This window comes from Henckelia pumila, chromosome 2, assembly GCF_033568475.1.
Source record: "Henckelia pumila isolate YLH828 chromosome 2, ASM3356847v2, whole genome shotgun sequence".
In the NCBI taxonomy this organism is placed as follows: Eukaryota; Viridiplantae; Streptophyta; class Magnoliopsida; order Lamiales; family Gesneriaceae; genus Henckelia; species Henckelia pumila.
The window spans coordinates 32191221-32205783 of NC_133121.1; the positions used below are offsets into that span (position 1 = coordinate 32191221).

General features: G+C 34.9%; 1 protein-coding gene across 1 annotated transcript; it reads right to left on the minus strand.

The window, feature by feature from the left end:
• Positions 1-10011: 10011 nt before the first annotated feature.
• Positions 10012-13094, minus strand: LOC140884799 (uncharacterized). The gene is made up of 5 exons (XM_073291657.1): positions 12838-13094; positions 12139-12736; positions 11357-11852; positions 11196-11277; positions 10012-10290 (listed from the first exon to the last, which is right to left on the minus strand). Exons 1-5 carry the CDS (start codon positions 12892-12894, stop codon positions 10066-10068), a joined length of 1458 nt encoding a protein of 485 aa, XP_073147758.1. The 5' UTR covers positions 12895-13094; the 3' UTR covers positions 10012-10065.
• Positions 13095-14563: the final 1469 nt, after the last annotated feature.

Genomic DNA, 14563 nt, shown 5'->3' on the forward strand with positions numbered 1-14563 from the left:
AAATTGATTGCGATAAATATTTTTTTCCCTTGATTAGTTTCTAAAAAAAATGAAAAAAATATCTAATTGTATTGTGAACAATTTTTATGCACAACTGAAAACTGTTAAATCGGTGAAGTGTACAAAAAGTGATGAATTTGTGCCTTTTTTACCATTGCACAAAACTAGGTGTTTAGGAAACTCAAAATATAATCTTGTGAATTTTTGCTGCATTCTAGTATCGTATGTATGATCTCGGCATAACCTATTCTTATTCTATACTTGATTCATATGCGCACCAGTAAAAAGTGATTTCTTGCAAAAAGAAATCCTTAAAAAATAGAAAAATAAGGAGATTGTAAAGTGAGGGGAGGCCTTGGAATGGGGATTGAAATCCTAATCCAACCAATTCCAAGAGCTATGTATAGGGGGAATGTATGGAGCTGAAGTTAACAGGATAAAAAATTCTGGCAGTGTAAGTCCGAGGGATGTGTGAATGCTAGGTGTAGTTAAAAAGAATAGATACATGTGAGGGATATTTGCATCGATGTGTTAATTAGGTTATTTTAAAGTCATGATAGCTGATTCTACTTGAAGTTCATAACACCAGAGTTACATCACACACACGTTCACGGTCAATATTAGAGGTATATTGTGAAAATATTAAGGGCATTTATAGTTGTTGGGTGTTGGATTTGACAGAGGCTCGACTACTGTCCATGAAATCGTTCGTAATTTTATTTTGCATTATTTTATGTTTTGCATTTGCATTTGCATTTGTCACTTGTTCTTTCTTGAGGGCGAACAAAACTTAAGTATGAGGGAGTTGATAAGTGTATTTTTATTCATTATTTTGTGATATTTTTGAGTACATTTTGCATGGTTTTTACGTCATCAGGTTCGTTGTTGTTTGATTATTTGTTATTCATGAATTTGGATTACTCCTCACTATTTTTGGTTGAATTGTAGGTATTATGAGGCAATTCTCGGAATTGGGACAGAAAAATTCGCGCTTGAGTCGTCAATTTTGACCTCCCGAGCGCGCAAAGGGGAATTGTGAGAGCTGAGACAGAAAGTTTCGTGCTCGAGCGGGTAGTTCTTGCGCTCGATCGTGCTTGACGAGATTCTAAAGTATGAATACAGAACATTTTGCGCTCGAGCGGACGTTTCTTGCGCTCGAGCACGCACACATGGACCCGTGTCCGGACCAGGCATGGAGGCGGTCTGGACCTATGCACGGACCCTGTATGGATGTGGCATAGGTTCCGGATACGTCGCAGAAAATTCAATATGCAGACGCAGAATTTTGGATTTTTGGGAAACCTTGGATATCAGGTGGTTTTATTCCTTTTTGGGCTCGAATTAGAGAATTGGTTGGAGGCTTTTGAATAAAGATATAAAAGGGAATGACGGACCAACTTAAGGGACACTTTTTACACGCATAAACTTGAAGGACGCTTGGCGGCTAGGGCTTGGAGAATTGGAGAGCTTTTGAAGAACACTTCATCTTCTTCTTCTCAGTTCTTCTTCTTCTCTTTATGATTGAACTTGTTTCTTGAATTATGCTTTTGATTATGGAGTAGTTTTTCTTCAACTAAGACCACGAGATTGGGTCGAGACTGATTTATGTTTGACACGTGGTTGCATGTTTGAGATATTTTCAATATTTTAAATTATTTATTGATGTTAGTTTAATATTTCTTGTGAATAGCCTGATCACCTAGTCACATGTTTGTTGATTAATCACGAATCTAAAGAGGATTGATTAAAGATAGCTTCAAAGATATCAATCAATATATGGTTAAACCGACTAGAAATAATATTAGGTTTCAGTATGTGGTTTTAGGTGAAAACTAAATTTTCATAAATATTGAATGTGTTTTAGTTTGATTAAAATCAATTAGAAATAATTAATCCGTCCAAATTGAATAGGTTTAACAATTTTAAAATAGCTTGTTGAATAATATAGGAGAATTCACCGTGATAGGAATAAACATAATTTTCAGTATGTGCCACATGGATACATAAATTAGCTCAGTACTTTCGTGTGTCTTGGTTATCTCGTTTTAATTGAATTTATAATCCAAGTTCTAGTTGTGTTCGTTTTCAATCTATTTATTGTCAGTTTATTTAGTAATTAAACTTTAGTTGAACAAACCAAATTCATCTTAATTATTTTAGTCTAGATTAAGTGAAATTAGTATATCTTGGTAATTAACTACAGTCTCTGTGGGATCGATATTTGGACTCGTCGTTTAATTATTATTATTTGACCTAGTCCGCTTGATAGATTTATTCATAATCGAGATTATCGATTAATCACCATACTCTGAACTTAGAGTTCTCTCTGATAAATTCATGGAATCACGGTTCAATCAAGAAATTACTATTCTCCAAGGATGCTCGAATCACAAAAATATTACATCAAAGATTATTCTTCTTATGTCTGACAAATTCAGACGATAACCTCAAGTAACCACTGACACGAACCCTGCACTAGACTGAATCCAATGCCCAAAACTATTCCAGTCCTAACGATAGACCTTGTATTGCATACTTAGTTCTGAACTTACTCCGACCAAGGAATAATCCTCTATCTCAGACAATATTGTCGAAAGAAAATCTTAATATGTATCTCTGATGAAATCAGATGATAAATATACTAAATATCTTGGTACTAACCAAGTACCAAACTCAATCAAATGAATTCAGCTATCACTAAAATTCCTCCTGGTAGTTATACCTAGAGCCCTCAATGTGGGTTAGGCACATCGTGTCGGCCCTCCCCGCAACACAATTTAAGTGTGTTAAGTTAAGGTGGGCCTAGTGGGCTAACCTGCCTAGTCCCGCGACCCGCGCGAGTATCCCTCCGCGAGCCTGGAGAATTATTATTATTATTATTATTATTATTATTATTATTATTATTATTATTATTATTATTATTATTACTTTACTGTGATATATGTATTTTTTAATGAAAGTTGTAAATTTTTTTGTATTAATTACTTTATAAAAAATTTACACATATAAAATCAATAATTTAAAATTTTATTAATATTTTTCTATTAATATTTATTTATTAAATGAAATTTATTATAATGATTTTTATTTATTTTTATTTGTAGTAAGTCAATTCGCGGGTCGGTCCGCCTAAACTACAACCCACCTTGGGTTGGATTGGGTTGAAGATTTTCAACGCCTAAGGATGGTGGGCCGGCCGGCCCTCGACTGCCAAACGGTGGGTTTTTGCTGGGCCGGCCCGCCCCGCCATGGGTTGGCCCGTCTGGCAGCTCTAGACTTATATCCTTTGCTGCGACTGCGTAAAACATCAAGACTGAGGTGGCCTTCTCTGTAAGCCTGATTTGTGTCGTAATTATTCATTATTTTGTGGTATTTTTGAGTTTATTTTTACATGCATTTTCATGTCATTAGGACCATTCATGTTTGATTTCTTTATTATTCATACATGCAGTCTACTTCTTATCTTTCTTGGTTTAATTGTAGGCTTAAGGAAGAAATCTAAAAAATTTAGCAAAAATCTTTGCGCTCCAGCTGTCGTTTCTACTCGCTTGAGCACACATGAGGTAATTTTAAGACCAAACTAGAAAGTTTTGCGCTCGAGCGGTAACTTTTACCCGCTCGAGCGCACTCGGTGAAGAAAATGAAGACTAAAAAGAAACTTTTTCCCTCGAGCGGTAACTTCTACCCGCTCGAGCGCGCCCGGAGAAATTTTAGCATCAAAGCAGAAAACTTTGCGCTCGAGCATGTACTTTTAACCGCTCGAGCGCGATTGAGATAAGAAAAATTATCATTTTGAGGATTTTGAAAAGGAAAGAAAGGTATCAAGGATTCTAGAGCATGTAAATAGGAGAAATTGACGCAGATGAAACACTTTTGACACACAGAATGTTGGAAAACGCATTTGGCGGCTAGGGCAGGGAAGAGAGAAGGCTTTTGAAGAACGCTGATTTATCTTTCATATTTTTTCTTTTGAATTCTTCTTTTAATGATAAAAACAATTACTCTAGTTATGTTTTTTCTTTAAGGAGTATATTTTCCTTCGACTAAGGTCGCGAGATTGAGCCGAGACTGATTTATGTTAGACATGTGGTTTCAAGTTTAGGATTTTTTGAATATTTTCAATTATTAATTGTTGGATTTTCGTATTGTTCTTGTGAATGATTTTACCAATTATTTTCATGATTCTTTTATTGTTTCTGAGTCGAAATATTAGGGATTGATTCTAGCCTCTCTTCAACAATTAACACAAGGTTAAATCGACTAAAAATAGTATTCGATTTCATTGTGCGATCTTGGGTGAAAAAATGTATTTTCATAAATATTTAATGCATTTGATTGTGATTAGAATTAATTAGAAATAATTAAGCCGTCCAACTTGAATAGATTTAGCAAAGTCTAGAAATAGATTCCTAATTAGAATAGGAAAATTCACCGTGATTTTAAATAAACATGATTTTTAGCTTGTGCCACATGTATGCATGACTTAGCTCGGTACCTTCGTGTTTCGTGCTCGCTTTGTTTGAATTGAATTTCTCTTTAAGCCCTAGTTGTAAGATAGTTTTCTCCTTTTTATTGTCGATTTTACAAAGCAATTGAATTTTACCTGAGTAAATCAAATTCTCTTTTAATTATTTTGTCTAGATTAAGTAAAATAAGTACATCTTGGTAATTAACTATCAGTCTTTGTGGGACGATCCAGACTCAAACCCGATTTATTATAATTTGACCTAGTACACTTGCTAGTCCCAACTAATTTTGTCGGTCAAAACCCATCTAGAACAAAATCCTCCCAGAAAACACCCGCATTGGGTCTCGCCTCCTCACCCCTCTCAATCGAAAACCAACATATCCCACAACACATGGTACAAACGACCACTGTGCCCCCGATGAACTCGTCATCCATGGCAACAACCAACAAGGTCTCAAACTAAATTAACTGATCTAGGAAACCTAACCAGATCAAACCATACCGCAAACCGATATAAATCATGCCCCTGATAAAAACACATCATCTCTTGGCCACATCCTCAAGATCACAAACTTACTTAACCATTCTAGGATAAATGCTAGAACTAATCACATGGAAAGTACTTACAACCAGATTACTCAATTAATCTATGAGTCACCGTAGTTGAATACTAATCAACTAGAAACAATTACTCAAATCAACCAAATAATCCAACACTAAAAACCATTAAACCACTTAATCGGGTTTAATACAATCCTTTTACAATTCCTTAGTTACAATTACTAGGAAATTCCAAAATTCTGGATCAATAATACAATGATTCAATTGTTTACAACAGAAATATTTACAATATGACCAAATACGAAAATCTTACATTTCGTCTATGATACCCTATACAACTCACTGTCGTATGCATATTGGTATCTACTGCTCTTGAACGAGAAGTTTCTGACTGCCTCTACCAAGTGTCCATGCAAACTTCTGACAGAACCTCTTCCTCCCAAGATCTACAAATATCTTACCAATATACCGGATCCTTCAAATATTGTGGGGTCCATTATCTGGTAGATGAGGCAGAATCTTCATAAAAATCTCTCCAACTTCTTGTGTAGAATCTTCACATGTTACTCCTTCGATCTGGAAATGATTGGAAACACCACTCTTATGCGCCCCAACCAATCCTCTTCAAACTCCGGTGTCTCATTGAGCACCAATGGTCTAGGCTCCAACCGGATAGAACTATGTAGATCTAACATACGATGATCGCTCATCGCCACAACATTCGTCATTGACATGGCAACTCTCGTCATCGAGTCCATCCATTACTATAATGTCCCCATGGAAATCAAATCTAACAGAAGGTTCTATATCCCAAAGATCTTATTCATGCTCTGATATCATAAATGCAGTTACCCGCTCTGGAATCACCTATTAACATAGACTTAAGCATGCATTTAAATCTTAAACAACAGTAATCAGAGACAACTGTGGAAACTTATATCAAATACTAACCCGACAAAATACAACCGGTAAATAACTGCAACCCGAATAATATACAACCCAATCGAAAAACACAAAGCACAAGAGGTTCAATCCTAACTAGCTTTGCTGGAACCACCTGAGTCCAAAACTCCTTAGTTGCCAACTACACAATGGTCCCCAAACAAGAAAACCTGAAACTGTCCCGTCGAATGGGGTGTCTAAGGAAAAATACACGGACGTGAGCGATAAAACTCTCAGCACGAATGTAAGAGTATACACATGCTATGAATGCAAATTTAAATGAATGGGTACCGAAAACCTATCACGGTAAAAATCACTGCTCAGTATGAAAGTTTCATGGTATGTAGTACGCTGGACCGTCGCATCAGGAGGTAAGTCCCATACCATAAACCGTGGACATAGTCGGACCCAAATCCATGGAATCCATCCACAAAATCATGGGACTGAGCGACCCCTATACTAGTAATATCAAGGTATAGTCTCAACATGATAATGCAAGTAGCAGTAATAACCGTGGCATAATCAATGCACATAAAACAATGCCATATAAATCATGCAAACATAGAACATGCATATTCAACTAGGATATCTCGGATAGTACGTCTGTACCTCAAATCAAACAACTCAAGAAACCTAGCAACTCGGGTATTCAAGTCCAAGCATATAAGCAGATAATCATCATATCACTTATGGCTTACTAAAATCCTTAACTAGACTAATAGCTATTCACAGAAGCTAATCAGAGTCTAACAATATACCTACACCCGTCGTTAGCCCTTTGATAGTGATGGCCTCAAAACCTAGGCACAACTCCGCTACAATCCCGGTAACGCCTCGCTATCGACTAGCCTTCGAAACGACGCCTCGAAATGACTAAAAACCCACTAGAAGCAAGTAAGAACTGAGAGAGAAGAGAGGGAAATGAGCAAAGAATGAGGGACTTGAGCAAAGAATGAGGGCCTCGACACCCTTATTTATAGACCACGATCGGAACATCCTATCTCCAGTTCGGACCTTTCGAACGCACTTCGAAACTTTCGTTCATCCTTCCGAACTCCCTCCTCTGAACGCGTGTCCTTTGATTGGACAACACAGCCGCCGATAGAGTTCGGACCTACGAACTAGGGGTTCGGAGCTTCCGAACTCCACCTTGTCCAATCAATTCAAGTCACAAATCAGAAAGCCCATATCTACATGTCGGGAAAACGTTCGGATCTTCCAAACTCAGGATCGGAGCTACCGAACTCAAATCTATCTTCCTAAGGGATCGAAACCACCGAACTATTCCTAGCTCAAGTTCGGATCTTCCGAAATTCTTGAACATTTGGAACCCTCCAGACCATTTTTGAATGTCCTGAATTCGATTTCCTACTTAATAATCTTATCCGAGAATTCTTTAATCATGTTTTAACTATTCTAAACATGTTTAGTCCTTATAATTAATAGAAACAAAAATCGAGTTACTACAAGTGCTCTCATCATATTCTCGATCGATGATCCAACATCATCGATGTGACAACTTTAACTTTCTTGTTATTATGATGCACATTTTTTATTTTTCGAAATCATTGAAGCACAACTGCTAATTTTGGAACACTGCCACTGAAATCAGATAGGTTCATTAAAAATTTTATAAGCTTTGATCCTATCAAAATTATTTCTTATAAATTCAATTCTTTGAATTTATTATCTCAACGAAAACAGGAAAAGCAGTGCTTGTGTGACCTTTAATGGTTTGGAGATACATCTAGTCGTGGGTTCACAATTTTTTGTAATTCAGGACATTATCCTTTATGCAATCTTACCCTAATTCGCCACATTCTATGCATCAACCTTGATCATAAGAATGTCAGAATTCGTTTCTGATTGGACCCATCGAATCATGGTAAGTGCATCTAGTAGCATCGCCCCATGATTCCTTAGATATCACTAATAGTGCCTGCAAGAACCAATCTATTATGGTTATCGTACAGTACGGTCTCTTCATCTCATATATCCCGATCGAACCAACAATCATTGGTTCATCGAGGGTTACATGTGAAGTTCGATGACGATGTGATGCATATTTGAGAATACATAGTGGAATCTCATGTGCAACTAGGGAACCACTTTACCCAAATGCACATCTCATACTCTGGTCAGAGATTTCATGCATTATTATCTCATAAGATCACATAAGATATCCACACCCGTAGGTGAGCGGTGAATTCTCAACTACAATGCACTGACTCCTACATGTATCGCAACTGTACCCAATCTCGCCACCTAATGACCTCATGGAGTCGGTAAACGAGTCAAAACACAGCCCTAGCATGTAGAGCCTCAATGTTGTCTCGGGTCGTAAGGACTAATTGTGTACAACCATAACCACATACTTATCCACTCGATGAATGATAACCACTTGGGAAGTTCGAGGGAGGTTAGTTCAGTGAACTCATCATATGAGCACCAATTTGTATGATTGAACATCTCTATGTCTATACCAATGAAACGAGGTACACAACATCATAGATTCTAGTCTAGAGCGACCCTTATCCTTTTTTTGAACGGCCCATTCGACTAGGAACTCGATTTAGAATATACAGTAATTTTACATATGTGTTTCATAATTGTCATCACATGTACGACCTCATATTTATTTACTATAATATATTCAAGATCTTTATCTATGCAGTTTGCATGAGTATGCAGATAAAATAAATGTCAAAAATTGAATAAACGAGTAATTATATTAAAATAAAAATTATTTATTACACTCGAATTAATAAAATTCTAACCAACAGTTGGCTTGCAGAACGTCTACTCTAACATACATTACGTGCTACCACATATTCAAGGAAAAAAACACGCGATGGAAGCCTTTTGTTTGTTAATTGGATTTTATTCCAACCGTGTAACAAACTTTCATCAGGTGCCAATATTTTATTAACTGCACTTGCACATAAAGGATTTTGGTATGAATTCCGGTTCCATTAATTTCTTCATATTCTCGTGATCTAAGATTTCCTTTAGACCTATGTATCAACACAAAAAATAAAATAAAAAAATAAATAAACTAAATTCAGAGAACCCACTTGGCAGACTGCAAAGTAACCCAAAAGCTAGATTTTTTGTATGGTAAATTTTATTGAAAGCTTTCTGTATACGTAAAGCACAGTTCCAGCTGCATCTGTCAATAAGATACAAAAACTCGAGTATTGATATATATATAATTTATACATAAATATTATATATATCATAAATGTATCCTCCCTTTGTGATAGTGTGTGTGCTGTGTTTTTCATGCAACATAATTGTCAGGGCTCTGCTTTTAGGTGATTGGCCACTCCAGCAACCAATTTGGAAATCTTGCAGTTTCGAAATAAAAAGGGTTGTTAAAAAATCCATTGGATTAAAGTTTCGGAATTGCGATTCACATAAATAAACTCACTCTCGGGTCTCATCGGATAATTTTATAAGATAATTCTTCTATTAAATTTATCTATGAAAAATATTATTTTTTATGCGAAAAATTATTACCTTTTATTGTAAATATATGATTGAATCGTTGTGTCTCAGTTTCACAGATATAAATTCACGAGACTGTCTGACGTTAGACATGCCCCTCGAGAGTTCAACTGATTTGATGCTATTGGATTTTTTTAATGTATTGTTATAAGCATTTTATTATACTAAATGTAAGTTTTTTTTTTTTTTTTTTTTTTATGTTTTAGATGAGGAATGACTGGAATAATTAGTTAGGACAATATCTAGATGACATAGATTTTGTCAACAGAGCTTCTGAAAGAGTCAAGAAAATCCAAACCCCACATGAAATAAATTTCATTTAATGCAGAGCTCTGAATCATTCAGTAATTTGATTCAGAAACTTATCTGCTGTAAATTTATAAAAGCAAGTTATATACACGACATTCAGGTTCTAAGGTGAATAGAAAGAAATAAATCATATTCACATGGATTCTGCGCAATTAAATTCATCATTTCTTGTCAAAATTCTAAGATATGCTGTGGATTTAGGTACTTAGAATGTCCTTTGCAAATTAAAACATCAAACTTCTTGCATTAAACTGCATAAAAAAAAAATACATACGGGTCTAAATATGATATTTATTACAAGGGAAGCAGCCACAAGATTTGTCCCCTGAATATTTCGAGTTGATGCGGTTGATCCCTTTACGAGCTTGCTGTCCGGTTTTAAAGATTTGTTCCGAATGCTGGAACTTGGCTTCCGCTCTCCATTCTTCTGCTTTCCGATGCACGTCGGCCATCCTTTTCATCAGCTTTTCTTCCAAATCTGATTTCATTTTCTGTATTTTAACCTGAAATATAATGTTTAGCATCATCTAGTTCTTGAAATTCATAAGATGAGTGCATAAGATTAAAGCAGTCAAACGAAAATTGTGGGATTCCCTAGACGATATTCCTTTTTTGTTTTGCAAGGTTCTTGAATTTTGTTGGAAGCTGGCACTGTCTTTTGTTTTGTCCACAAGGACCCCAAGAACTAGGCACAAGATAATTAAATAATGGACAACTGCTTATCTGTCAGGTAAAACATTTCAAACACCAAACCATATTATATTCTTGTGTGACCACAAATAATTTACTTTATTGAAACAACAAATATATTTCCGGAGTTGCCATTTTTTAAAAGATACGTTCCCTCAATGTAAAAGGGTATGGGATATAATAAACAAACCAACTTCATAGAAAACTGCAAGTGATGCACATGAGTTCATCTAACAAGACATTATAATATAAATACTGCAAGAAGTTCTTAACTTTTTCTTACTTGTCAAGCATACAAGTATTAATTTATGTGCAAAAGAGAATAAGACGAGCACGGGGAAGGAAAAGAGTGTCCAATTCTGGTGGGTGGCTCAATGTCAATGAACTCCAAACATAATCTTGAAAAATAATCCAATCATGGTCACAAAGGATAATTCTCATATTCAAATTGTGCTCAACTTAATGCCAAATCTGAGGTTTGATTTTTTTTCTGTCAGATAGTGTGCCCCCTTGATTCCATGGCAAGCTTGTATTATACCCAGCATAAAACAATTCACAAGTTTTACTTTGTGACAACAACGTTTTTGCCTAAATTCTCATAGCAACAATGTAGTCTAGTTTGAAAACTGATACTCATATAAAAACATTTTTTGCCCCACCACTTCCCATTTAAGACTACAAACACATGTGGAGGCTGAAAGAGTATAAGAAGTTCTACCTCAAGTTTCCTTGATTCTGCTTCTGCTTTTGCACTTTGAAGGTTCACCCAAGCTTGGATTTTGGCTTCTTCTCTTTGGTACCTGATTTTAGAAACAAACCTCAATTAATCTTTCCAGAAAGGATATAAAGAACAAATGTAATGAGTGGTTCGTAATCTACCTAAGGCAGCTCTTAGTGTTTTCCTCTACATCCCAAACACAAGTTGTTGATTCAGAAACACTTTTCCGAAATTCGCTATTCATCTCAAAATGCCTTAAACTCTTCGATACGTCCTCCTCCTCTTCCTCTCTCGAGCTCCAATTCGACGTGATGGAGTCATATTTCGTCCCATGACGCAGTTTCTCCAAATGGCACTCTTGAAATTGTGTTATATCAATGGTATTTGAGCTATCCATACTAGCCATGGATAAAGGACCAGATCGATCAGCGGGCGTGTTGTGGCGAGCCGGTGATGTGCTTTTGAATGGTGTTGGACATCTTGAAGTCGTAGAACTTCCAAGAGGAGTCATTTCCGTGCCAATATCTCTATGTTTGACCTCATGTGCACTGTCATCCATTGATTTCACTACCGAATCTCCAAACAAAAATCCTTCTTTCAACGGGCCTAAGTCTCCAAATTTTGGACATAATGGTTTCACCGCATTTGTGAATTTATCTACATGCATTTGCAAAACGAAAGATCAACCAAGTTAGCCAAAGCTACAGTAAGCATTAAATAGCTACCACTTTCTTATTATAGTTATATATAATCTATCAAAAATATAAAGTGTTACGTGCATTAAATGTATCCCAAATTTAGCTTGTTTCAATTTCGAGTTCCAAACTTAGTGTAACAGAAAATACCAACACATTGGCCACAGTCGATAAGTCAATATCATACATTGAGGCTTTTCTAAGAAAAAGGAAAGGTTAAAACACTGTTGGGACAAAAGGTTTATTACCTTTTAGGAGTAAATCTGCTGAGGTTGAAAGTGAAACCCCATTGATAGGTGTGGTTGAGTTATGGTGATGGTCCAGTGCAAAAGACCCATGAAAAGTTGAAAGCACTTTGGAAACTTTTTCCTCTGCAATAAACCTTGATTTTTCTGCAAAGATTTCACCTAGCTGTGGCTTGTACCCACTGGATTGCTTGGAGAGAATTCTTGAGGGCTCCAATGGCTTCAACAAGCCATGATTATTATGAGCAGGAGAGTCGATGCAAGAACTCCCACTCACCAACCATTTTTCAGCATCATCCCATTTTGAAGGGACATATTTTCTTGAAAAATTCCCAGTGCTGAAGCTGAAAATAGGCCTCCCAGGTGTGGGAGGACCTTCCAAACTCCTCCTTGTTACAGAATTCACCCCATTGTCTCTATTTCTCTGAGATGAAATTTCCAGAAAATCCCTGGTTTCGGCTCCATTTGCCACTGGAAATGACTTGACAAACTCGGAGGTTTCTTGCAGATTCAGCTTGCAAATGGGGTCTGAAAAAGAATCCAAGAATGGGTTCCTTGTGCTTGGGTTGCACAATCCATGAACACCCTCTGCCCCTCCTCCCTGAATCACAAAAACCAAAACAAAACCCATTCTTTTACATCAAACCACAAATATTATAAAAGAAATTACAAAAGAAACATGGGGATTAAAATCTTACTTACCCCATTATAAGCAAACAAGACTGAAGCTTCCGAGTACTTCTTGCTATCTCTGTCCATTGCTTCGATCTTTCATCAACAATCTCAACTCAAAATCTTGGAGCTGAAATGAACATGTTATAATTGACACAAAAATTCACTCACAAGAAAGTTGACCCGGGTGAGAGTAGGAAAAAAGTTAGCGACAACTGTGGAGTCTCTTCTAAAATACTGTTGAACAATGACTAACATGCAATGTACGACAAAAGCTTCACACAAGAAGGGGCTCTCCGCCAAAAAGAGTATACAAGTCTAGTGTGGAGGATTGCTCTGCCTATATGTAGGGTGGGCTTTTGATCTAACTTAATTTCATGGGGGGAATCAAAGGTTATGTTTCATTAGGTCATCTCCGCTATCTTGATGTCACACTAACTTCAAGATAGTGTAATTCTTACATCAAGGCTACGTTTACTTTGAATGATGGGATTGGACAATGATAGATTAAAGTATGATTATTAATATAATTTGATATGATAGAGAGTGGTTATAGATAAATAATAATATGTTTAGTTTGATGGATTAATTTTGGGATTGAAATTATAATTAAAAACAAATTATGATTTCACCTTTTAGCTATCATAATAATCATATGTTCGATAAAGAAGGAAAGAATGTGAAAGATAAAAAGGAATGACATAATTGATTTTTTTTCATTCTCTCACTCCATAATATTTATAATCTCATTACAAATTTAGTACTAAAAATCATCTCTCAATTCTATCATTAACGGGCCTAAAGATTTATACCATTTTACAATTTTGCAAGTAAACATAGGATTAGTTGGTATTATCTATGTTATCATTCATTTATCAAGGCAAGTAAACGCAGCCCAAATACAAAATTCATCTCCAACTCATTCACTCTAAATACTACACTAAAAAGAATATTCTTGGAATATTTTCTATTATTTTATGGGCAATTTGCTCAAAAATCCCCAAATACAAACATGTTTTGCTTTGGGGTCCCTAGTCATAAAATGTGGTATAAAAAAAATGGCTAGGGAGTGCAGAGCAAAACATGTTTTCATTAAGGATTTTTGAGCAATTTGCACTTATTTTATTCACATAAATTAATTTATTCCACTAAATATTTTTAAACACAATAATTAAATATCATTAATATTTAAAATAATAATTTATAAATAAATATTCATTAGAAATATTAATGAATTAAAAAATTTAACTAAATATATTTTAAGAATTATTTTAAAAAATTTAATTTTATTTGTTTTAATATGTCCGTCCTACTAAACGTAGTAGGACGCCTTTATAATTTCAGTCTTTTTAAACAAATTTCTGTTTATTTAAAATGTATCATAACATTTTTTATGTAAGATTTTAATTAATATTTATATTACAATATTATTTTTTTATAATTAAAAACATAAATTTAGTTATTTATTACATAAATAAAGTTTTTAACTAATTTATTGCATAAAATATTTATAATTTATAAATTTATTATTATTTTATTAATTAATATAATATTATAAAAGAACAATTAAGTGATGTAATTATCTATAAAAAAAAATTTAAAAAAATTGTACATTTATTAAAAATATAATCTGATTATTAAAATTTTAAATCAAAATATCTTAAAATAAACCATTACAACAAATATATTAAATTTAAAGATATGAAAATTTAAAAGAAAAAAGATTAAAAAAAATCAAATGTATACAATTACAAAA

Excerpts from the sequence above, each read along its gene's own strand:
- LOC140884799 (XM_073291657.1), bottom strand. The coding sequence starts at position 12,894 with ATGGACAGAGATAGCAAGAAGTACTCGGAAGCTTCAGTCTTGTTTGCT. Across the intron at positions 12,737-12,837 it reads TCTTGTTTGCTTATAATGGG|GGAGGAGGGGCAGAGGGTGT; the intron begins GTAAGTAAGATT and ends TTTGTGATTCAG. Across the intron at positions 11,853-12,138 it reads AGCAGATTTACTCCTAAAAG|ATAAATTCACAAATGCGGTG; the intron begins GTAATAAACCTT and ends AAATGCATGTAG.